Source organism: Uloborus diversus, chromosome 8 (assembly GCF_026930045.1).
Source record: "Uloborus diversus isolate 005 chromosome 8, Udiv.v.3.1, whole genome shotgun sequence".
Classification (NCBI taxonomy): domain Eukaryota; kingdom Metazoa; phylum Arthropoda; class Arachnida; order Araneae; family Uloboridae; genus Uloborus; species Uloborus diversus.
Window position 1 is genome coordinate 70,259,338 of NC_072738.1, and position 27,207 is coordinate 70,286,544.

The 27,207-nt window shown below is 31.9% G+C and overlaps 1 protein-coding gene across 3 annotated transcripts in view; it reads left to right on the plus strand.

Moving 5' to 3' along the window:
• The window catches only part of LOC129228158 (CUGBP Elav-like family member 2), a 110,222-nt gene that overhangs the window by 71,780 nt on the left and 11,235 nt on the right, over positions 1-27,207 (plus strand). For 2 of the 3 annotated variants that reach the window (XM_054862811.1, XM_054862812.1), the window contains exons 14-17: positions 6,045-6,180; positions 7,922-8,052; positions 20,022-20,081; positions 24,256-24,399. In XM_054862811.1, the coding sequence (XP_054718786.1) occupies positions 6,045-6,180; positions 7,922-8,052; positions 20,022-20,081; positions 24,256-24,399 (471 nt within the window). The remainder of the gene's footprint in view (positions 1-6,044; positions 6,181-7,921; positions 8,053-20,021; positions 20,082-24,255; positions 24,400-27,207) is intronic. The other variant, XM_054862813.1, reaches the window with a different exon arrangement.

Consider the following 27,207-nt stretch of genomic DNA (forward strand, 5'->3'; position numbering starts at 1 on the left):
AAGAGAAATGTAAAATTTTCCTACCTCTGTATGGAAAGTTTTCCGCGTCAACAAACGTGTTTTCCTATTTTCAATTACGATTTCTCTTAATTGTTGATTTTTTTTCTTAATGAATATTTAAAAAAAATTCTTGTTTTGTGAACATTTTTTAGGCTTGTTTTATTATTATTATTTATTAAATCCGTTTAATTTGTCACACAATCAACTTTGCGACTCATACCTGTAATCGCACGTCGGCGTTTCGTGTTGTGTTTTGATCAGAAAAATTTTTTGAAAATTTTTACTCGCCCATAAGTTGATCCCCCCATCTCGAGCCTTATTTTTTGGACAAAATTTCTCCACCCATACTCGAGTATACACGGTAGCTACCAGTTTGTTTGGCACTCTTGGCTTCCTAAAGAGATTTTCCATCTCCAGCTCAGTCACTTTCCTATGTCGGGCTGATGATTGCTAATAAGCACGAAACTGCAGTTCTCAGCTGGAAATGACTGAGCTGGCGGTGTATTTCATGTATTTCTGCCTTAGTCCTGGCTAATGGGCGGTAATTTACTGAATATTTCTTTCGTTACCATTCTGATGCATAATCCCTTCCTGCTTAACCCATTCTTTGCCCCGGCCGATACAGGATCGGCCGCGCAGTTTGTGTTAAAACTGCCCCGGCCGATTCAGGCTCGTCGCAAGAAAGTGGTTCCTAACTGCCTTCGACGATCCTGTGTCGTCACGGCGTTTTTAGCAGTTTTTGCTTCGGCCGAATATGTGTCGGCGATCCTTCCAGGGGCAGAACCCTGTTATTGCGCTTCTCTGTTGGGTTCTGGTGCTTTTAGGGGAGCGCTAATCAAGCAAATCATCCTTAGGCAAAAGGGATGTAACTTACAGTATTTCACGAAATTTGTTGTAAATTATTTTATTTTACTAAGATATTAACCTTTCAATTACTCTTAGATGGGACACGAGTATTGCTTCAAATAATCAGGCATTATATTTTTATCTTTTCGTGGAAGCTTTGTTTCTTAGCATTCTGGCATTCGAACTCCTGATGAACAAGTGTGAAAATATTTCCTTACACATTTACCAATATTTCTATGCCTGAATAAAGCAAAGAAACATAAATATTTTTTTCTTGTTATCAAAAATCCACCTTCTTACCCAAGCAACCTTCATTAAATTGTTCATAATCCACAAATTTTATAATTTATTTTACACACTATTATTTTTTTAATTATCTGACACAACTTAATTTTGTACGAGTATGTTTTTTTTTATTATTATAATGTGTTTACTACGCTTTTTAGTTATTTGTATACTATTATTATTTTTTAATATTTATTCATTTTTAAATCATGATATTTTCAAACTTAAATTATAACGTTTTATATTCGCGGCACCCTTTGATGGCTTTTTAGTGATACAGTTTTGAATATTTTTAATTTCACAAACAAAAATTATGACGACCGCATTGATTATGCATAATAGTTGACCCCTATGCAAAACATAAAATATATACTACAGTACAAATGAAATGATAATATCTTGAGTTCTTTTCGCTTTACTCATACAAAACGAAACATTCCTTTTCTCCCTTTCTTTTTCAGATTTTATTTATTGTTTTAAAATAGCTCCAATGTTTTAATTGCACCTTCTTTTATGAGATTTTAAAAATAGAAATAAAACATTTGATTTCTTTTCAATAATCAAATTGTCTTAATTAGAAAATAATCCTATGAAACTAACTAAAATTTATCCAAGTATGTTTTAAAAAAAGAAAAAACAATCCAACTCGATTTCAAGCAAAATTTTCTTTTTTTTTTTCTTCTGAAGACATATTCCCAAGTACAAGCAGTAAAGCTTGCTTTGAAATTCCTTTCTGATTCAAACTGTTTTGTTGTACAAAAATAATGCGGAAGGGTTGACCACAAGACACCAAGGGGGGCACCTCCTTAGGGAATCCGCCCAGGCCGATTCCTCTCTCAGCTGGGGGCTTTTAGCTGCATGCACAAAGGTATCCTTTAGGGAAATAGGAGATTAGCCGCAAGTTTTGATCTTTTGTAAGCATTTATCTTTAAAATACTTCCCACGCTTGAGCAACTGATATCTGGACACTCAGAAGGGATTTAAAAGTCATCGGAATTAGGATAAAAGAACCGACCAGTCTCTGTGTGTATAGGTCGTTTTGAAGGGTCACAATGTATCAAAAGGCACCGAAGAATACTTTTTATCCTCTTAGAAAATCATTCCCACAGTTATTAAAGCGTTTTGTCCATTCAACAGGTCCAACTCACAGGTTGTACCGATCAGTCAATTGTTTGAAGAATGCTTTGTTGCGCCATTTTGAAAGATAGATCATCTTACATTTAACAGTTCTTAAGATTTCTTAAGTGTATAAAAAGAAAAAAAAATGATATACTGAGGTAAAAGCAAAAAAAAAATAATAATAATAATTGAATAAAATAATTAGTGTTACAAAAATAATTGCTTTTTGTCCTATCCTCAATTGTTTATTTTCCCGTTATGTACTGTGTAAATTTAAGGAATATTTCAGCACATATTAGCAACCTTGTATTTTATTGCACTATTTAATTCAGGGCCAAAAAACTAATAAAGCAAAGCGATTTTCGAATACAAGCTGAACAGCAAAAACAACATTAAAATCCCGATAGCAAAATGGGGAAAAAAGTGCTATTACAACGTAGCAAAAAGCAACTCCGTTCGTTATCTGCGGCATGCGCGTTAAGGGGTTTCGGGCTGGTCATGGAATGGGTTAATACTTAACCCCTTCTGATACTTAACCCCTTCCTGCTCGCTCCTGTGAAAATGCTGTGCCGGGGTTTCAACCTCCATTTCTCGCTCCCGTGATATTGCCATGCTGGGGTGTGCAATATTAACGCAACAAAACTATTAAAACCAATTCATTTATTTTGCCCGGAATACATTTTATTTCTCTCTTTTTACACTAGATGGCAGCACCAGTTCATTATAAATGTAATTGCAGAGATGAAGAAAGGAAATTTGGTACTAACTTACCAGATTGTGACGTTGGCCTCTGTATCTCAAGCTTTGAAATTTACCACACAAGAAAAATTGACTTATCTTTACTTATATTACACAAAAGATTGATAAAATTCCTTTTTAATGTTTAAAAGACATATTTCTTAAATTTTTGCTGCTTCCTTGGGCTTGCTTGTTGACTTTTCATAAAGGTTTAAATTTTTTTTTAAATTTCAATCTAAAAAATATTGAAAATGAAAAATTGAATGCACATGTTGTTCATACACTATTTTTATATCATTTTCTTTAAAAAAAATACACTTTTATGACCGTTTTCTTGAAAATTATTTGATTGTTAAGGGGTTAAAAGATTTTTAAATCGAAAAGTAATAATTGTTCTTAGAGTAACCACCACCATAAGGAAACAAAAACCAATTAATGGCACCAGTTGGAGAGTACTTGGTATATATTTGCAATTGCTAAGGCATTTGTTTTCAATTTGAATGTCCTTGGCTTTTAAATGCTGAATTCTTTGTATTTTAGGCTTACTTTTGTGTTTCTTTGATGCCACATGTCACTTGAAACATTAACGTTTTGCTGTAACTCTGCAGCAATCTTTTAGCATCTACTTTCATTTATCGATATTTCTTATTATTTCTTCAATAGTACAACATATAAAGCAAATTGAGCAAAGATAGGAACTTTTTTTTTTTTGAATAAAAATGTTTTTATTTTATTACATCGCTAGGCATGCGTATAATGCAAAATAATGTAACAGAATGTATTGTCCAAGAATTATGCGGTTAAAACCATTGTGTTTGGACAAATATATATATATATAATCATAATTCGGATTATTTTTGAACGAAATAAAATAAAAATAGAGTATAAATTCAACAGTGCAAAAAAAAAACTCATTAAAGAAAAGTCGGAAAAATCGATGTGGATTTCAAGTCGGCAGAGTTTTATTCTGCATGCAGTGTTGTATTTTGCAAAAGATAAAAGTCTGAAGAAACTCACCTTGGGGTTTGAGATGACTCACCAAAAGAAAAATGGTTTGAAACTAATTTGCATTATTTTCACATACAAAACCAAGTATTGGGAACTGTGTTCCTCCAACTACAGCACCGTCTGTATGTACAACCTTGAATTGTGTTTCATTTTCACCATCACTGATACTCTGAACCCCTGAACCATAAATAAATAATTTTGTGTTTAATCAATAGTGTTTTTTATGTCTTTTGAATTATTTCAGGTTTAATTTCATTTCATGCTTACACTGTCTACTCAGTTTTTCTAGACTGGTATCAAGCATTTGGCTACCCCCTTCCCCTTTTCAAAGATCACTTGCATTTTGCTATCTTTTTGAATTTATTTTGAGCAGTTTATTGATACACATGTATAATACATCTCATAACTGTAAAGACGCACATATTTTGGAAATGATGTTTTTTTAATTCAGTTTTCAAAAATATGTTTGTACTTGCTTATATGTTTGTAGGTGCTTAAATTTGTGTTGATGCCATAAAAGAAATAATACAAATGGATTCCGGTATAATTTTTAAAAAAAGCTTAAGATTTAAGCAGGAAATTTGTCTTGTAATTTGCTTCCTATACTTCATACACATGGCTGCCACACTTCCATCCAGGGGACGGAATTCTGTCTTTTCAAAAATTTCGGCCATCGGATTTTTTTTTTTTTTTTTTTGTTTTGTTTTGTTTAAAAAAAAATCAGTTTAAAAAAAACTTTTTCATCTTAAAAAAAGAAATTGAAAAACAACTGTTTTACCCCCTTTTTTTGCGGTTGCATTTTGATGTCCCTCCATCGTTGATGCCAGGATGGAGGCTAAGCTTGCCAAAGCGTTGGGCATGCGAGTGTCACTCCTCTTCTGAGTTTACTCGGATCAGCTCGTGTGAAGTGAAGTGAAGGTGAAAGTGTTTATGTTTATTCTCTCTCTCACGGGAAAATGAAAGTGGAAACGTGCTTTCTCTGCTGAAAAACAAGTTTCATGTTTGGCACGATGATTTTCGCTGATGAAACATTGATTTGAACTAAAAGGCAAATTTTATATAAATAAATGTGCTTATCTTTTTTTTTTCTTATTGTTTTTTTCTTGTGTTCAAAATGATTTTTATAGATGAAACAAATCTTTCACTTTGAAAGGAATAAAAGGTCTGAAAGTTATCTTTTGAAAAAAATCTTTCAAAAGATAACCTGTTTTTTTTTTCTTCCAAGGAATAACTAAATAAGTTACTCAATCTGTTAATTTCAACCATTCTTATATTAATATGGAAATTTTTGTTAAAGGTTTTATCACAACGCATCTTATAGCCAATAATCTTGTACCTGAATTTTTTTTAATTACATTTTTTTTGTATGAAATATGAACGATTTATGAAACATGAACTATACAATCTGAAGCTTTTTTTTCTGCAGTAGCAAATATAAGTTTTTTTTTTTTTTGTTTTTTTTTAATTGTATTTTATTATTATTTTCTTTTTCTACTTTTACCTCCTAAAAATCTTAGACAATGATATGTTATTTTTCTAATTTAGGTTTTAATTTTTACTTAATCTTACAATTTGGTTTTACTATATAGTTACAACATCAAAAATTAGCATTATATATATGTCTAAAACATCAAACAAACTAAGCGCCAACATTTTGGGGTCGCGAAATGGAGCCACACGCTTTTCAGTCCTGGCCAATTTTAAGAGTGGCACCCATGTTCATACAGTCACAGGTATTTAAGTACCTTTTATCTTGGTACTTGATTAATTTGTTTAGTACTTGACAAAAGGAGCTATGTATTGACCTAAAATCTCATACCTCAAGCTTTGAGATTCGGAATATTTTTGATGCTCCCTTTTTTGAATATATTGTGTTTATTTATTGAAAAGGCCTCCTTAAATGATATTTATGCATTGTTCACATGTAATAACTTTAAGAAAATGATTCATGTTACCATTCTAAAACGCTCATCTTAGTGGTATTTATTTGTGAAAGTATGCTGAGATAATCTGATAGTAAAACTTTTTTTTCTTTTTTCTGTTAATAGGCAATATGTCTGGAAGTACATCAAGTGCAAGTTCTCCCATGAGTGGGGTAGGCTCAGTAAGTCCTGTCACTAGTATGGCACTCGGCCTCAACAACACCTCAATTTCTAATATGGGAGCATTTACCGGTGTTAATGGGTAGGTAGTCTTCTCAGTTTTCCATTTCTTACAAAATTATAATAATTATTAATCTGAATTAATCAGATGGAACTAGAATGGGAAAACTAGAGAATAAACTCCTGAAAATGCATGAAAAACGATGAAACTAGTGGAATTTTTCTTTGTAAAAAAGTATTGCTATTGTTTCTTCAAAGTTTTAAGTACAGTGAAATCCCATTAGGACGAAATATCCGTTTCAATAAAATTAATTTTCAGTCCTGATTTAATTTCCATTGAATTACTTGAATTTCATTACAGCGAACAAAATTTGCAATCCTTTGAAGTTTGTTATAATGGGATTTCACTGTAATTATTATTAATCCTTGAGTATGTAGTCAAGGGCGTCCATATGGGGGTAAGTGTGGACTCCTTACCCCTCCCCCTAGAAATTAGAACTTCCTTGCTTTTAGTACTGTACTCTTTACAAAAATGTAAAAATATTTCTTCTTCCATTAATGAATAAGTTCTTAAAAATGGCAAGTTTTAATAACTCTAATCTGTACTGAAATAGTCTATAGGGAAAATATCTGAGGCCCCCCCCCCTTAAAATTTTGCTTATGGGCGCCCATGTATGTCGTCAAAAGAAGGGGTTGGCTTCCCTCTCTCAAGCTTTGCAGGAAAGCAGAAACAATTCAGGGAGATGCTTAGATACAAAGTGCAAAATAATGTGGAAAAAAAGCATCTTACAAGACTTGAGAATATTTTATTTGCTATTGCAACATTTATAATTTCTCTTTTGTGTTTAGTGAAAAAAGGACATTAAGTACAGAGTGTACATAGCCTTTGTTACACACATAGTACGAAGCACATATGCATTGTATGTAGCCAGGGTCAAGGGTTTGATATTCTTTTCTTAAAAAATAATTCAAAAATAACTTTATAAGATTTTTCTGTCCTTTTTTGTCTCATTTTACAGCACTTGTGTTTAAATTAGTTATTGTATTGCAGTAGTTGCCTAACACTAATAAAAATCAATAAATCCAATTTTGTTTCAAACTTTTTCAAACTTCAAGTAAATATCAGCTTCTTACTACTATAAAAAAAACTATGTTAGGGAGAATTGACTTATACATTATATGTGTATTTCATATGGCTTTATTCCGGATTTCAATCCAAGCAAATTAGAGCCCACATCACTACAAAGTAACAAAGTTTAGAGCAGGGCAAGAAAATTTCAAATTTAAGGAACAATATATTCAATTCAATCTTGTAATAATAAGAGAAAAGGAAGCTTTATCCTTGCCAGAGCCTTGGCAGGATTTAAGAAGCATACATGAATTAAGGATCCCATAGCATGCCAGTGTTCCATTGTATAAAATGAATTGAATGTGTATTGGTTCAATTCACTATCAAATAGCTTGTTAAATTGAGAGAACAATTAAAATTCAATTCAAAAAAATGACAGTGCAACATTCTAAAACAACTTACAACTTTGAACACTAGAACATATGTACATAAATAATGAGCAAAAAGAGGTACATTCCGAAATACAACATTGATGGAGAAAAGAACATTCCAACACACTCGATTCAACACTGTTACGCCCTTTTTGTAGAAACCACTGTGCTGCCAACAAAAAATTTGGAAACAAATGAGTGCTCGTGACGTGTGCGAAAAGTAATGGCATGTTGTAGTTTACTCGAATAAACTGTATTTTGTTGTTATCTATTTTATATAAGTTAAAATAGTGATGTGTATTCAATAGTTTGTTTCTTAATAGCATTGGAAATATGACCAATTTAGCTGCAAATGGCTCTAACCTAGATGCTTTAACACAAGCATATACTGGTATTCAAGGAATTCAGCCTTTTGCAGGTGAGATGCAAGATAACACTTATCGACACTGCACTGGTTAGTGAAATTTCACATTATCTCTCATTAAAATTTTCTTATTTTTGCCTGATTAGTAAGATGCTGCCTGAGTTTTCGACAGAAAAATTTTCTTAGTTAATTTTAGTAGATCTTCAAACATAACCAAGCTCATTAACTGAACAGTTTTGCAGTTTTCATCCAGGTTTTGAAAAGTATACATAAAACAGAAAAGTTATTGTTAATGCCTAGGAGTTGTCTCAAATTATAGTAAGTTTTGTACTTTGTATGATTGAGCAAGAAGTTTGTCCAGAACTAAATGGCCCTATTTTCGTATACTAAAAACAATTTTGTAACATGAGTTAGACTTCAGCTCCTAATTATTTTTTTATTGTTTTTACAGTTACTTTAAAACAAAACATTTTTTTTAGAGAAAAATTAACATAATGTGAAAGAATCGAGTACCAAACATAACCAGAGAATAAGCTTTTCTTCAACTCTTTTCACAGTAGGGCATTTTCTTCATACTATGAAAGTATTCCTTCATGCCCATTGCAATATTAGTCCATGCATGAGAAAATATGTTGTCATACTTCTATTAGCAAGTCAATAAGAAAATTTATACTATTCTAAGACAGTATTTGTATGTAAAATTATGATTAGTATAGGAACTATATAATCCAAACTAATTATAATAAAAATAACTCTCAGCTTTTAAACTATCGCAATTGAGTCAAGTAAGTAATAATAATATGGGAAGGAATAGTTTCGTAATGTTTAAGGCCACAAAAGGAAGGATCATTTCTCTTCAATTTCATCTGGAAAAAAATTTTAAATATAAATAATCCAATTTTAATTATATGTCTTTTCTACGGACAGTTACATTTCCTTGAAGACTTATAAAGCTACTTTTTTTTTTTTTTTGCTTAATTACTTTTCTTGCTTAATTACTTTTCTTGAATGAATTGCAAATTTGCCACTAAAGCCTTAGGATTTCAAAATTTATTCACAGTTAAACTTGTCTATCTCAAATTTCCTGACGCAGAAGAAAAAATTAACAGTTTTTTGATAAAGTTTTTAAAATTGCAGTTAAAACTAAGTCAAAAGTTAACAGATTATTTTGTATTAACATTGATCAATATTTTCCCGTATGATTTATCGTTATTACGTATTGTATTTTGTATCTGTTATAAAAAATAGTAATCTACATAATTGTGAAATAAACTCAAGCTTTTTATAATGTACTGAAACTACGTAGCACATCCAAAAAGTAAGTTTCCCTATGTTTTTTTTTTCCGTCTAAAAAAACAGTTGGCCGTGTCAATTGCGCATGCGTAACAGATCTATGACTTATCAATCATATACCAGTTGGGCCGGACAGGTCCCGCCTCGTGCCAGTAGCGTGATAGCAGTGGTCCAAAATGGAGGCTCTTATTCCTTCTCCCACCACCTGCAAGGTTCATCCGGTGATCAAGTTCTTGAATGACAAAGTATTGCGTCAATTGAAATTCATCGTCAGTTTATGGGCCAAACATTATGAGTAAGCAAGTGTTGTGTCACTGGTATAGGCAGTTTTATAAGGGTCGTCAAAGTGTCCATGATGAAAAGTGCAGTAGGCAACAGAATTTGGCTGGGAGTCGTTTGATTATCCACCTTACAGCCCTGATCTTACTCCCAGCGATTTTCACCTTTTCTTGCACCTCAAGAAATATTTCCTCCTTCCTATGAACGTTTTGGCAAGACCTGAAGACATCTGTCCGACGCTGGTTCCATTCATAGGAGGCAGAGTTCTATGACAGAGGGATACAAAAGTTGATACAACGTTTCTTAACTCTGGTGGTTGGTATATGGAAAAATAGTTGAAACATTGCTGTACTTTTTGCCAATAAATATGTCCCTGAAAGTGAGTTTTTTTTTTTTTTTTTGAAATCGGGAAACTTACTTTCTGGATGGGCCTTGTATATGGAGAAGCTATCAAGGGAAATTCATTTGCTCAATCAGTAATCATCCTGTTGAGTGTTGATTTTTGTATTGAAATACAGTCGAACCACCATATATCAAAGTAGCAAATTGCCGAAAAAATTCGATATACAGTCAACTCCCGCTACAACGAGATTCGACTTACGCGAAATGGCTATCACGCGAGTTTTTCACGAGCAACGAATTTTATAGCTAAAGCAAATTTCTTGCTGGAAACACGAAAATATTTGGATAAGAATCATGATGTTAAGTGTTGGCTCCATTATTCACTGCAAAATATTGACTTCGTGAGTGTACTGTCATGCTTTTAGCATCACCAACTGTGCAAGTTCAGACACACCGCACTAGTTCAAACGTTGCTTTGTTAGTGCGTGTATTATAACTATTCCTCATTTTTCATTTATTTATTCTAAATATGAAAGGTGATGAAACATTATGGTTCCAAGGTATGCTGTTTGATCTAAAGTTTGTGATGATGGAAACAAAAAGTAAAAGTTTTTGACAATTTAAGAAAAGCTAAATATTCTTGATATGTTTGAACAACTAGAAAGTGGATCAAAGGTAGCACAACAATTAAGTATGAGTGAATCTTTCTCTAACTCCCATTGGTCATTGATTTTGTGCACCTTAATGGTATTCTATCTTGAATAATGCAGCTTTTTTAAAAATACAGTAAAAATTCAACTCTTTATGTTAGAAACAGTGATGTATAGTTAAAAAATGGTCTAAAACAGTTTGAAAGGTGTTTCAAAATGTCTAAAATAATTGGGTATGTTAATAAAAAATCATATACAGGCGTCCGTCGTATAACTCGGTACTTGTACAACAAACACGGTTTCAATATTACACCGTACGAAACTTGAATTTAATGCATCATGGTTTTGATACAAGACGAAGGTTATTTATACAAAAGATGGAATTTTATTTTTGGTTAATACATTTTGTTGATGTTTGATAATAACTCTTATAAGGTTTTAATTTGTTTTATGAAACTTGGTTTTGACATAACACAGTACACATCCCTTGATTTACAAATTTTCCCTAGTCTCATATCATATGGTTTCGATACAACACAATACGTATTGACATTATTTTTATGTACATAATTAATTAGTGTGAAAAATAAGTTAAAAAGTTATGTTTAAAAAAAGCCTCATACAGTCCCCGAAGAGTTCCTATTTTTTAGAGCTCTCTCCTTATTTTCCTACTTTTTCCTTTTTTTTCCTACTTTTTCTTTCTTTAGTATAGCACTTCTAATTGTGCATTGATTCTTATTTTTACAATGCAGCACCGATAATTTTCTGCATGTTTCAATTTTGAAAAGCAAAAGAAACAAACGGATCCTGAACTTTTCATTGACTGACTACAGTAATTTCTGGAGGGAATGCCGAGGCGTCTGCGTGTTTAAAAGTTAAATTTTTCGTAAGTGACTTTTTTACCGTTGCTGCGCTTATGATCGACTTTTCTTTTTATCGCCCCGATTTCAGTCCTACTGTTTTAACGAAACAATAAAGAAATGGATACCGGCACATTCTGATGCAATTATATATTACTTACTCGTCAATTAGAAGCTTTAATTTAAGTAAACGGCCGACTGTTCAAAAAGTGCCGGAAAAGCCGAATTTCCTATTCACCAATTTTTTGTATAGATGACTACAAGCGAAATGGAGCCTTAAAAGGCCTTAAAAATGTAAAACCTTAAAAGGAACGTAAGGAAGCAAAAAATGAAAAACCTGTACAGTGTACATATTTTCTTGATGTTAGTACAAAATAGAAGGGACATGTAAAAGAAATTCGCAAAAACGGAACACTTCAAAAATAATCGCAGAAACTAACCTTTTTCATACATAAACATGATTATTGTTCATTCTAAATAGGAAACATGATATAAAATTCATAAAATTTCAGTTTCTTTCCTTGCAAAGAGTGTATTTGCAAAAAAAAAAAAACTCGGCAAAACCTAGATGGGCAAAACGTTCCCGATTTTTGGAGAAAAATCGGAAATCAATTTAAATGCGAGATTCCGTTTTTATTTCTTAACATTTTTAAAAGTTGAGGAGGGGGGACGATAGAACCACAAACAAATATGTACTGTATTTCTTTTTTGTTTTAATGGGTATTTTCTAATCTTATATATCATCAATATCGAGGAGTTGCTCCCTCACCACCTCACGCTAAATTTCGTGAACGATTTCCAGATGAATATTTTTGTTGTATGGTGAGGATTGAGTAAAAATGTTGTTTTTACCATGCATGGAGTTTTTTCCTTTTTATTCCGAAGCAAAAATTTTGGAAGAAGGAGGTAAAAAATCATCAAACGAATAAAACAATATTGATTAAAATTAAAATTGGCCCGTCATTTTGATTTTTCCCCCGGGGATGGTTAGCGAAGTATGTATACTGAATGCAAATTTTGTCTAAAAACAACAAAAACCACACAAACTTGTCTAGTTAAGTATCAATTTTCTAAAGTCAGGGAGGGGAGAAATTGACCCTTCTGACCTCCCCCCCCCCCCCCCCCCCCCCCCCCCAAATGACGTTCCTGAAAGAAAAATTTTGTTGAATGCTAAAAATATGTAACATAATACAAACCCTTTAGTTTACTTATTTCGTTATTTATTTATTTTAATTTTTTTATTATGAATTTTATGTCCCATATTTAAGAACAAATTTATTTTAGTTTTGCATTTTCAGTCTTTTTCCTTTTGTTTTTCAAATTCAAACATCTGCCCCTGTTTAGGCAAGAATGCATGTCAGCTGCTGATTATCTTAATATATAAAAATCTTCTGTGCGGACGTTTGTCACAATAAGGCTTTTAAACGGACTGGACCGATTTCGATCAAATTTTTTGTGTATAATTAAATTGTGGCAAGCATGGTTTCGAAGCACGATGGATCAAATCGAAACCTTTTTTTGTTAATTAATTAGTTAATTTAAACATTGGATGGTTATATCTCCCAAATGATTAATATTTATTTTAACCTATTGTTGAGCGGGAATTGAAATAAATGTTTAACCCGTTGCCAAAGGACAATAAGAAAGCCTGCTCTGCTTTTTGTAATGAAATTTCTACTGTGATATGTGTCAATTGAGAATAGATAAAACGTAGAGAGAGAGAGTGTAGCCTTCATTTCTCTTAAAAGCAACGATTTTAGGTCCCGTGATATATTTTTAAACTAAGGTACTGGAACAAATCGGGTAAACATGTCTTATTACGTCGTAGTTGAATCATGTGGCCGGATCGGTGCTTTAGGTTTTCCTAACCAAATGATCAGAAAGTACCGTACCAAGCAACATTTATTTCTCGGCTCAAATCCATCTGAGTTTCGGCATCAATGGTAAGAACATTTTAAGGGTTATGAAACTAATCAGTACATTATTAAAGGAAAAGATGATGGAATTGTAACATACCAGACCATAAATAATAAAAATAAACTTTTATTTGTCTGGAGTAATTGCATACAGCTATGTACAAGTAATTTACAAAGATTGTAAATGCAGGAAAATGATCCACAGAGGACTAACTTCGTTGGAAGTTCAAGCTCTTGGCTTTACAAACCAAACTTTGGAACATTGCGTTCCCGAGAGAATTCCGGACCTCAGTCCCGGCTCGTGGCGTAACCGTCTCTGCCTCCAGATGCATTTCAGACCCCCAAAGAAAACTCCGGTTCTCACCACAGGGTGGTCTGTGCTCTGAGACAAAGGGGTGGAGCGGCGCCGTATTGACCGCAACTTTTGCGTCATCTTGAATGGGATCTTGTATAAGACCGTGGGACAACTCGTGGTTGCGTGTGGTCTCCAAGAATGACCCCCTAACAAGACGTAATAGTCGTGGGAGGCCGAAAAGAACCGTTGAGACCTCACAGAATTTAAGGATGAAACAAATTTTATTTTCTTGCAGATAAATTACAACAGGGTAGTTCTGTACACAAAAGATCAGTGAAGTGGAAGATCTTTATTTTTGATGGAAAGAACAGAACAAATTAGGCAATATATATGAAGTTTTAAAAGTTTTCGTTAAAAAGATCGGACCGCTAATCGGTCGGAGTTGGCTTCGCTCACTGATCGGCTGGATTACAGTAACATGGTGACTTGGCAACTTTGGCTATAAACAATACAGCTGCGTGATCATTTGTTTACATTTTAAAGCGACTGTTATTGTAATTTATTGTATTATTTGTTTATTTGGCAAAATATTTCAAATTGCAAAGAATTATTTTTTGTTTTTAAAGAGTTTTTAGTCATTTTAGTTGAAGAATATGTTTATTTTACATCGGGAGGGAGCATTCGCTTATTCAAAAACTGTTTTTACTTTTATCATTTTTTCAAACGATATCCTTTCGATTGTTTTGTTCTTTTTCATATGGCGGACGTTGCAGACGGATTTCCGGTTTTTTTTTAGATGGGTAGTTAGTTTTTTACACTTAATATCTGAGGATGCTTTTTATGCTTTGAGTATGGCTGAAGGAACAAAACCATCAAGTACGGGAGAGAAAAATCTTACTACTATTATATATGCCAAAGTTTGTCTGGATGTATGGATGTTTGTTACTCTTTCCCGCAAAAACTACTGAACGGATTTTGATGAAACTTGACAATAATATAGCTTATGCATCAGAATAACACATAGGGTAGTTTTCGTCCCGTTATGGGAGGCAAACCCCCTTAGGGGGGGACAATAAAATACAATTTTCGTGTAAATTCTCTAATATAGGGATGAAAAAATACTTGCACATATTTACATTATATGTCCATCGAAAGCTCTGATTTTTCTGCTGAAGATGGCACCTGTTCGAAATTTCTAAGTAGAATAAAAAACGAGTTATGAGCTTTTTAGTTCCATGTTCGAAGGCTTTCCTCAACTCAATACAGTATTTAGTGTATCATTTCAACTCTGTCGATAGCGACAATTGTTGTATTGTTGACTTTCTTTGCTTTTTGTGATTGTTAAAGGCTTTTCTCAAGTCAAATCTTGAAGTAAGATTTTTGCACAAGATTGGCAAATAATACATGATTTGGCTGATGATTTTCCATTTAAACCAAACTTTAATGTAATTAATGGTTTTTATTATTATTTATGCTGATTGAACACTTACTCATTATCCAATCATCCAGCAGATTGCCAAAATTTTTGCTGTTTTTGAAGCTGAAGACTACGTCATAATGTTTCTCAACTTTCACCATGTAGACAAAATATCGCCAATCAAAGAATCTTTAAAAAACTTTTTTACTGTGTTAAATAATCCAGCAACTAAATTAGGCAAATCCATAAACAGCACAAAAACTTCCATTAATTTTCCTTTTTGCACAATTTTAAACAATCGCCAAATTTTACTACTTATTTTGGAAACATTTCGGATGAAACTCTTTAGCGCCATTTTATGGTGACCAAAATTATGTCAGCATCTGGCGATAATATCTCTGTAATGAAAATTAATATCATATCGTTTTACAAAGTAATTAAAGAAGGGGGGAGCATCATCGAAGGTATCCCAAAACGATTCCCGCAAATTCGGTAAAATCGCACCAAGAGTCCACAATGGTTGAAATTTCCCAAAATAACTAAAGCAAATATAAGGGGGATTACGAGCGGCGGCTACATTTTTTTAAAAACTTCGTACTTCAGATAGCCATACAGAGAAGGTTTTAGACTCCATGTTTAAAAAAAAGTAGCAACAGATTAATCTTTGTAAACATGAGAAGATTAATTTCATGTTTTAGAAATTTATTTATGCTTAAAATATAGTGCTTTCGTTTTATAAATCAATACTATTTTGTTCTTTATATTTATTGCTATTTTAGTTTTATGGGAAAGGAAGAAACTCGATTTTTAATCACGTCAAAAAGATGTGTTTTAAATTCTTTCACTTAAAACAGAAAACAAAAGCAAGTAACGATTTTTTCTCATAATTATTACTGACCCAGGCAACGCCGGGTATTTTTGCTAGTTTTCAACTAAAATTAAATTAATATTTACTTTTCTTTTTGTATCGCAGTTTATGACAACAGGAGCTGAAAGTATTAGTATTTTCAAATGATAAATGGATGCTCTCGAAGGAATGTTTTCGTTTTTGACAAAACAAATCTTTAACAAAAATGGTTTTTATTGCACCAAAATATGCGTTTTATTATTATTATTGTTATGATTCTTTTTTTTGCGATCGCTATATTGCATTTTATTCTTTCACACTTCAAATGTTTATTACTGTATTGTTGAAAATTTTTTTTTTTTTTTGGATTTTATTTTCATATTTTTGTATTTAGTACCTTTGTTTCCACCAGTTTATTTTTCATACTGAAAATTGTCAGCTTGTTTCTTTAGTTTTGTTTTTATGACTCCGCCTTTCATTAAATCCCTTTAATTCTTCAAAAGTTTATTTTTGGGACAGTTTTTAAATCAAAAATACTGTTAGTTTTATTTTACATTAGAAATAAAGTTTACGCTAAATCTATTTCCTCTTGGACGTGTTTTCAGTCCTATCTCTTCCTATTTTTTCCTACTTTTTAAGTAATTTTTTTCTTATTTTTTAAATTTTTGATTCCTTATTTCCTACTTTTTTCCCCCAAAAAACCACTTTGGGGTCTGCTCATGTAACACGGGTTTCAATACTACACGGAACGAATTAACTGTGTTATACGAGAGATGCCCCTGCACACACCCTTTTCACAACGTGAAATTTCTACTTAAACGCGATTAGTCTTGGAACGCATCCCTCGCGTAAGTCGGGATCCTACTGTATAGAAATTTTGATATATAGAAACCAGTTCTATTTTATCATAAAAAATCTCCTAAAACATTAAAGTTGAAACTGATTTTCCTATATGAAACCCAATTTCTAATTTATACTAGCATCGGATTAAATGAAAGTTAATAATTAAAAAATTAAGAGACGATAACATATTATTTTCGCAGCTTCATACATCTTCATTCTTTAGCAATTCAACTTGATCCGCAACATTAGGGGATTTTCGTTTTGACAATGTAATCGAGGAAAAGTAAGAAATCAATATACTTAACTTGAATGATTTTTACTGAAGCTAAAAAGACTAGAAATAATAATCAACAGACGAAAGGGATTACTTGAAACTGATTTTACAGTGCTGCTGGTTACAACTAAGATATGAAATAAACTTGAGGGAATTTAAGAACTCCAGGACGGAACAACGACCTATCTACACACCCCTCAACCCCAGATTCCTTATGTGTTTCGTATCAACCTTTAGTGACATAATTTTCTCCTCTAATCCTCATTTTTCATGAGACAAACAGTCTAAAGTAGGGGGGGAATCTAGGAATGCCTCGAAAAATTGAGATTTTTTTCGATATATCGAAACAATTTTTCTATGTAATGAACCTAGAAATTTGCTGGGATTTCGATATATAGGACATTTTGATATGTTGAAGTTTGATATATGGAGGTTCGACTGTAATTTATTTAGATAATACCTGAAATTTCTTGGAATTGCATTAGCTGCTTTTTAATTTTAAGGGGGGGGGGAGGGGGCAATAACTTTATTAATGTTGTGAGACTGAGTTCTTATCTATGGGGTGTTTAAATATGGCAGCCACATCTTGCTCAGGCATTGTATTAATTCAAATAGAATTATTGTATTAACATATAATTAAATGCTGAATCAATATTATAAACTCAAACTTAGTTAATGGTCTAGCTTTTACTGTATTTTTCGTGCAAAAATTGTCATGGTAGATTTCTCTCCTTATAAGTTCTTTAATTAATATTCTTCATGTATGGTTAAGAATATTAAATTAAATAGCGTTGAATCTGTTTAACAACTTTCTTCTAGGGACCCAAAAAAAAATTTGTTCTTAAGTAGAGGGACACAAAAGAAAACACTATCTTCCACACTCTTCCTGCTTTATCTTGTCAGTAAATTTTAAAAATATATTGTCGATGGCATCATTACCAAGGGAGGGAGGAGACGGTTTGCTCTAGATGACACCCTTCTAGGGAGGATGCAAAACATGTTTATAATACTTGTATTTTAATATAAACTTTTGTTTTACCATGGAAATAAAATTTAAAATCTTATAATTTTTGTACTTTCAAAAAACATTAACAGTTTTTTGGGGGATGGAGCAACACCATGAATTACCACCCTACCTTGGGCGTCACCCATTATAGAAACACCACTGTCATAGTTTTATTCTATTGTACAATATGCCAATCAGCAACCAGGCTCTTTCCTTTCTCCTGTGACAAAATTCACATCTTGCAGATAGAAGTTTTTTTATTGGCTCAATGTCATGTCAGTAGCATATTTTAGTGAATCACAGGAAATACGTGCCCCTCCCAAAGAGATAACATTAATTTAACTATCCATTAAATATTCTTTAATTTATTTATAAATAGCCGAAATTGAATTCTTTTAACTATTATTTTAAAAAACACATAGCATATTTAAAAAAAATCAAATTTGTTTCCTATTAGAGTAATATTGGAACCAGTTGTCAGTTTAGCAGAATACATTTAACTAGCTTAACACTAGAATTACTGCGATCTTTCGTATAGAAATATCACAGAAGCATATATTTCTATACGAATGAGAAAAAATCTGCATAGTTCCCTACATAATATTTTATGTTCATAACAATTAGGTACGCAATTTAGTTAAAGGATGCAGAGATTTTAAAAGATGTCTATTGAAGCACTTAAAAAAATGAAAAAATCCTTAAAATAACCAGCACTGTTTTATTAGCATTTTAGAAACTAGCAACAAATGCTCTCTTTTATGTACAAAACCATTATAAATGTTTCAAGTTCTTGCAATGCTATATTCCAAGAGGGAGTTTTAAGTTTTTGCTTTGTTTTAGCATCAGTTAATGTATTTGCATTTCTTTTTTTCTTAAAAGGGTAAAAATGACACCTGCCCACACTTTAAGGTTTAAACCTTTAGTGTGGGTTTTAACAAAATTCCAACCCCCTAAGGGCATGGGTGCTTTCCCCCCCCCCCCAATATTGCGAGCCCCCCCCCCCCAAAAAAAAGCAAGATCCCCAATGAAAAAAATACCTCTCAAAATGACGGCCTTGCCCCCCCCCCCCCCCCCCCCCCCCCCCCCGCCATACACAAAAAATAATAATTTTCAGTGGTGCAGTCTGCGTTATGACCCCCCTTAGGTGGGCACTCTTGCCTATGATATGTACAGATCTTCAATGATTGCAAATTTTGGTAAAATTTTTTTCAAAAGAGTTGCTTGATTTAAGGTTTTCTGTGAGAAACTTTTATTGCTCCCATTTTATTGCTAGTTCATTATGAATTCATCAAACAAAATATGAAAAGTCAGGTATGTAATCCTGGAACTATATTCGAAGGATGTACAGTTCAACTTCTAAATATCCTATCCAATGTTGGACAAAAGTTGGCATTTTTTTCTTTTCTTTCACATTTTTGAAGCTAAGTGAATATCACAAAAGAAAGTTGCACTGTCTAGAGGAAGCAGACAGCGAAAACCTTTTCCTGCACCAGGCTGTAGTGCTGCTGAAGAAGAATATCATAAAGTTCCTGATGATAGTCTTTCTTAACACACCTTTTCTTTGACTTCCTAAAACAATATCAGGAAATTTCAGCGAACCATTGATATTGGTGAAAAAAAAAACGTGTGCATTGTTCCTTAATAAATTTCTTTTATTTTCTAAAGCCCTTTTTGTCCTAAATTGTTAAAAAAATCTTGCGTTAGACAGAAAATTTGATGTGTTTTAGACGTATCCAAATAGAACTTGGGATGTTAGGTGCGGGATCACTGAAAATCATATTTAAATAGTTATCATCTTCACTGTATTTTTTTCTGTAATTATTTAACTGAATTAAAATAGAGTTGTTAAGTTCTTAATTTCCATCAATTTTAACCCTTAAAAATACTTACCTAAGTCCTTAATAGTTGCATAAAAAAATAAATAAGAACCTAATGTTATTGCATCATAGTTTTATATTACCTAAAATAATAATATCACATAAAAGTTTTTTTAATTACTAAAACTAATCACATTTTTTAAATATTTATTCGATTTAGGTTCTTTTCCACCCGTGGGTATGCAACAACCTCAGAGTTCGCCGGGGAAGCAATTAGAAGGTATCGAGGAGTTTCAGTTATACATTTTTTCTTTCTTTCTTCCTTTTTTAAAATAAAATTATTAATTTAGACTTACGTTTCAAATTGTTTTAATAAGCAAAGGTGTGTAGAATTGAAACTTTATATTTTATATAAAAGCATGGGGACTGATAACATAATAAAGCTTAAACTTCATAACTTTTTAGCGTTTAATTTTGATTTTTTTAATTTGAATTTTTTAAAAATAAATAGATAAGCTAGCTGCATGTGAGTTTTTAGAATTTTAAATTAACGAATTAACTTCTGAATGTACAAAAGTTTCCACTTGTGCCTTTGCATATTTTGTTTCAACTTTTATTTCAAACCCCCTCTTCCATCAGTGTTCATAAATTAAAACTTCTTAGTTTCCCATTAATAAAATGACCAAATCTCATAGATAATATTGCTAAAGTCTTTGGAGTCATAAAATTAACAATAAATGAGAAATCAAAAAATAATAAGAGGGTACTTAAACTTGCCACTGAGTATTGAACCTGTAGAGGCTGAACAAAACTTATGATTTCTAAAACAGAATCCAGTTTATTGTAAAATTTTATAAAAACATGCTTAGTGAAAAGCCCTTCAAATGAGCTAATATGGTTAAGCTGTGAATGAATGCAGCAATCTTTAAGGTTTAAGTTTTTAAAGGGGGGTTTGTTAAAGAACAAATCTGCACTGACAATGAGCAAAATCGGAGAATAAACTGCGTTTAGAAGTGAAAAAAAATATCTTAAGAATGTTTCAAAGCATTAACAATCAGGCTAAATCCTTGCTACTGTGCAAATTCAGTGAAGAGGCATACATAATCAAGACATACATACTAAGACATTTCAGAATCATAGCAGAAAAGATGTTTTTCTGTCAAAATTAAATGGTGTCGTTTTGGGAGGGAATAACATGAAGGTTGGTTGTTTAAAAATATAATAAGCAACAGTTATGTGAAGGAATTTGGTAAACTTTGCTATCAGAGCAACAAAGTATCACTTACTATACTTTGAGACATTTAGTACTCCTTCCTTTTCCATAGAGCCCAATAACACAAAGCAAGAAAGCTGGCTAACAGCATTTACTCACAAAACAGATCTCTATACTTGAGAAGAAAACAAGAAGTTCTGTCTAGAACTATACGAGCCTACTTTCCCGTATACCCATACTACTTTCTAGTACCTGATCAAGATTTTCGAAAATAGCTAAAATCGCAAATTGTTTCAAACATATTTTTTAAATATTTTAAGCTAATTTCTAGGAATAAAATATTCTTCACTCATCTAAAAAAAATTAGATGCGCAAAAAAAGAAAAAATAATAATAAAATTAAATTTAAAAAAAAAACAAACAAATAAAATAACAGCACCTTTTAAACAAAGCAGCTAATACACTTTTTTCCATTAGAAAAAATTGTTTCTTTTTCCCTGTTGCCAAAAATATTTTTTTTAATGAATTAATGCACTTACCCAAATAAATAAAAGCAATAAAATGCTTATAGAAAGCTTAAAGAAATACTTTTCATTGTCAAAAAGAAAAAGAAAATAATCTTAATCGTCTGCGCATATCTTTATGTAAAAACATAAATGACTTTGAGTTTATTCCCCGAAAACTAAATACCTAAATTAATACTTTAGCGTGAAAATAAAAAAAAAGTCATATCAACAATAATTATTTCGCAGTTAAAACCATAGCTGCGGAGTCGGAGTCAATCTCATTTTATGATAAAGGAGTTGGAGTCGAATATCCGAGAATCAGACTCGGTCATTTGTCCTTCGTGTATAAATTTTTGCCAAAGCTACGAAGTCAGAGTCGAAGTCGGGGAGTCGGAGTCCGATCAATTGTCGGGCACAGGAGTCGGAGTAAGGTGCCCCTAAATTCTCGGAGTCAGAGTTTGGCGTCAAGAGCTATTTCCAACAAAGTTTGTTTGAAGTAAATCCGCCTTCAAGTACAGAATCTACATTGACTTTCAGTTTCCCCGTAGGCGCTAATGTTAAGGGATTTGAACTGTTCAAAATTGAACGGAAAATTGTTCAAATCAAAAATATATTTTGTATACAAGTTTTTTATCAAAAGCTTTTTCCTACAAAGTTTATTTGAAGCAAATTCGCCTGACAGTTCGGAATTGCCTTCAATTTCCCCGTAGGCGCTAATGTTAAGTTCTTTTGAACTGTTCAAAATTGAACAAAAAATAGTTCAAATCAAAAAGTGAAATATGGGAATGAGGTGTCCTCGCCAAGATCTTTCGAACAAAAAAAAGTTTGTTCGAATCAGACTATTCATTTAAAAGTTATTAGGGGGGGTACAGACAGACAGACCGACAGACATTTTTCCCCATCTCAATACCCTACTTTCCAATTTTTAATTTTTCAATATTTATTTAATTATTTTATTTATTTTTGACTTTTTTTTTTCGCGATATTTTTAGGATGAATTAAGCCTTTTTTCATGCTTTTTTCTTCTTTTTCTGACTTTTACTGGGAAAGTAGGCTAAAAAAGAGTTCAAGCTGTGCTTATTGTTGGTATTAGGACATTTAATAAAGTGAATGATGACTAATGATGTACCTCTTGGAATACAAAAAGAATATCTGCAGTTTAAAAAGTTATGCTAATGTTTTACATTAAGACATGTGTTAGTGAAAAGTGATTCCATAAAATTTAATGCTTTGAGAAAGCATATGGTGGTAAAAGGTGCAACATTGTAAATAAACATGGAAAATTTTTAAACTATATAAAAGGCTTGGAAGGTAAAATTTTGTATTTTTTTATGGAAAGGAAAAAAATGCAAGCATTTCATGCAGTTAAAAAACTGATAGATTTTTAAAGGATGTATGAAAAATGTACCCTTTGAAAGTCCTAAATGCTTATATGTATTCAAATGTTCAGATCCAAGTTCTGACTGTTACGGTTCATCCATAAGTTCTTATTTTTAATCATTACAGTTGAACGCAAAACACTGATTTAATTAGGAAATGTTTTTCCTTTTAAAGCTTGCAAGTATTTTGATAGCATTGAAAATTCCCAATCACAAATTTTCCAAGCAATCTGTAAGAAATTCTGAAACTGTTTGGGACTTGAAATTTACATGAAGCTCAGAGAAATTATTTTTTTTATTTTTAGTTAGATTTTTTTTAAGCATGGTATATTAGAGCTTTTTTAATTCATGGATTATTTTCTGCTTTTTAGTATTGTGTGTCTGATATGTTTCAATAGATTTTAAATAGTACTTTGATCAGACAATGACATGATGTTAAATTGACAATGACGGATTTCAGTAAATTTATTCTGTTGATAAAATTAGCTTAAACAGTGCACTGCACAATAAATTACATTATAGCTCAAAAAACTAATTAGCTTTATTCATATTTCTTTGTATGTATTATATGTACAACATATAGCATGAAATTAATTAAAAACAATTATAGTTCACATTCTAATTACCTTGGAATATTGGAAAAAATTATTTTAATTTTATTTATGGATATTTTATTCTAATTAGTCTGAGCGTATTTTCGTCCTTATATCAAAATATTTATGCAAAGATATTGAGTGCAAATGGAATAAAATAGTAATTAATAGTTTGTTAAGCAATCTCATTATATAATATTGCTTTGTCGTCGGTCTAAAGTCACATACCGAATTTCAAAATAATCCAACCACTGGAAGTGGGTGAAAATCGAGTTGCGAGATTCCACCCAAACAGACATACACTAAACCAAGTTTATAAAATTGGAATTAACTAATAATTAATTGTTACTTATTTAATTTCATATAGGATATGTCCTCAAAATCTCATTTGAATTATATTTTTAACATTTAGTAAAAATGGATAGGAATACATTGATCTATTAAAATACCTACCTTTTTTTATTTTTGTAATTGGAATCATACAGATTTCAGCTTTTGAGTACAAAAATAAGTTTGAACTTCATTTTTTCCCCCAAAATTATATCAGTTTAATTACTTTTCAAAGAATTGGTTATTTTTTATTATTTTTGTTATTGCTGAAAAATTATACAAGTATTCTATTAAAATCTTCTGACAAACATGAAAGGAAATACTTGGATATTTAGCTTAGTATTCTTGTTTAGGGTGTTATAACAATATAGTTAATTGTTTAGCCGTTTATCTATTAATTTTTGAAGAAATTATTTGATGTACTTTTATTACAGGTCCTGAAGGAGCTAATCTCTTCATATACCACTTGCCTCAAGAGTTTACAGATTCAGATTTAGCCCAGACATTTTCTCCTTTTGGAAATGTTATATCTGCAAAAGTGTTCATTGATAAGCAAACAAACCTTAGTAAATGTTTTGGTGAGTTTAATTTTGCTGACAAAATATCTTTTCAGATTTCTGCTATGAAATAACATATTTCGACCTAAATGTTGAAAATGCATTTTTCAGATAAAAATTTAGTGTAATTCACATGATATATGCTCCTCGGTAAATTTTAAGGTTGCCCAGCTGTAAAGTAAAATAATTATAATTTTCCTTCTTGATAAACTTTTAATACATCTAAGATTTCTTGCTGTGCTGGTTTTACTGTTAAAAATTGGATTAATAACTTGTTGATAAACTTACTGATAATGTTATTTTAATAACTATCCAAAAGCAATCTCTAAAAGCTTAATTTTAAAATGTATGCAATATACATTGCATCACATTCATGCATTGCTTTAGTTAACATTCCGGGACGTATGCTTTGATTTTCCCAGAATAAGACCCAATTTAAATCACTGATAGCATAAGCTGAAGGGAATAATGTATTAATTAATACCCTAAATGGCTGTACAAATATCAACATATTGTAATTAATGTGCTGAAACCATGTATGACATTTGGAGTTGCAGTGTCCTATGGAACTTTGAAACATGAACTGTTTCATTTAAATATTTAGATTTATACTCTCCACGCTTCCCCAAGAAAAACTAACTGCTTTTCGTTAAAAACATTTTTTTTCCCCAGTTTTTAATTAGACCTCAAAAAGGAAAGAAATAAACATTTTTAACTTATGTGCAGTGTACAGTAGTAAGAAGTGTCTGACAGTGGTGAGCATCAATTTTCAGCTGCATTAACTCATTGTGAAGAGCATGACTTATTATGAGCAATATTTACTGCCTTGTAAGTTTTTCCTTAATAAAGAGGGCTTTCACTGTATGAAAGATAAATTATGAAGCTGTAATATAGCAGGGCTTGGGGTTATTCTGGTATTCCTTTGATTTTTTATTTCATGTTCTGGAATTCCTAAAATTTCAAGCCTTTTTATTTATTTATTTTATTTTGAAGGAATCTGTTTTCGTTTCTGGAACTGTAGAGTGACGTAGATCGCTGTAAGAAATCGAGTTTGTTGATTGGGTGGTCTGGAAAGGCCAATAACCGAGCTATCAATGTCGACCAGCGTATTTATCTGACACATGTGAAGACTTTTGTGGGAAGAATTCAATCTCGATTTAGTTAGATATTGAAATAAATATTTGAATTTTTATAAATTAGGTAAATACTAACCCCCTGAATCGATGGCTGTCTACCTCTGGAGACTAAAGCAAGGTAAAGATAGGTTAGAATCTGCTGGGAAAATACTTGATGATGCAGAATATGCCAACCAGATGTTAATGCAGCTTCCTTCGTAATATGGGATGGTAGTTCAGCAATTATATCAACTAAGCGATGGGGATTTTAAATCAGTTACAGTGTGCAAAACATTGTTATCTGAATGTAACAGATTAAAATGCGAATGTCTCTGCATTTCCTGGCCGAACGTTTTCATGCTTATATTTTGCCATTTTATCATAACAAACAATGTAAATATGGGTAATTAAATATGCTTATACATAAAGATTGAACTAGTATTTAAAGCTGTTTAATTAATTTTTTTTAATTATACTAGTGCTTAAAATGATTAATTAAGCTCTAAAACAATTTCAGATAATTGTTTTTTGTTATTTTTATTGATTTTTATACAAAATACCAAATTTTTCCATAAAATTTTAAATTGCTCCTCAAAATCCAGACAGATACTCCTCAAACTGTTCCTCCAAGGTTGGCAACACTGTCTCAGAAGATGGCAGCATCGGTGTTTCCAACAACATTTTGAAAGTTTTATTATTTTTTTTTTTTCCTTTTTGTTATAGTATTTGACAACTTATTCTATGTAAGTAATTAAGATTAACTCACTAGGCAAATCTTATCACATAAAATGTTACATGCAACAGATTTAGTTTGATGAAATGATTTTTATTTAATAAAAAATATTTTCTTATAATGAAATGTAGATTAAAAAATTCCAAAAATGAAGAACCAGTTTTATACAGGAGAGACAATTAATTCATAAATTTGCTTAAGGAAATTCTGGTGGTGTTTCTGTCTCTAACTCTACCTGCTCCCTGATTATATGCACTCTGTTAAAGCAGTGTTTCTTAATTTCTTTGATTAGTAGAGTCAATTTTAATGCTCACTTTTTTGGTGGAACCCCTGGTTTTTCATCATTAGTTTGCAGTGGCGTAGCCAGGGCCTGATTATCACACAGGCTTTCTTGGCCTGGGCTCTTCTTAAGGAGCCCCAATATACTTTTAAAATTATGCTTAGTATTACAACTATAGAAAAAAATACACGCTTTTTTGAAATAATAGTTAAAAAATAATAACTTGTTAATTCAAAAACTTTCATAAAGGATTTTTTTTTTTTTCATTCTGCCAGTAGCGAATTTACCATGTCACAATTAAAATAGGCCTCGAAGGAGATTTGATAATGCACATGATAAATGATTTACATAGTTCTGAGACGAAGAGGCCCCCAAAAATGCATTCCGACGGGCCTCCAAACCTGTAAATTGACCATTGCACTCTGCTATAGAGCCTTCAGGGGGTCTCCAAATTGTTGTGGGCCTAGGGCTTACCTTTTAGTTAGTCAGGCCCTGCGAGTGGCCAGGATTCGGTTTCAAAGGGGTCCAGGCTTACCTCAAAGAGACCATCACATTGACTATTTGTCATTAGATCTGTACTAATATTATAAAGACAGAGGGCGAATTTTTGTGTATTTATATATTCGAGGTAATCTCCAAAACCACTGCTCCTATTTGAAAAATTTCTTCACTATATGAAAGGTGCTTTCTTACTGAGTGAC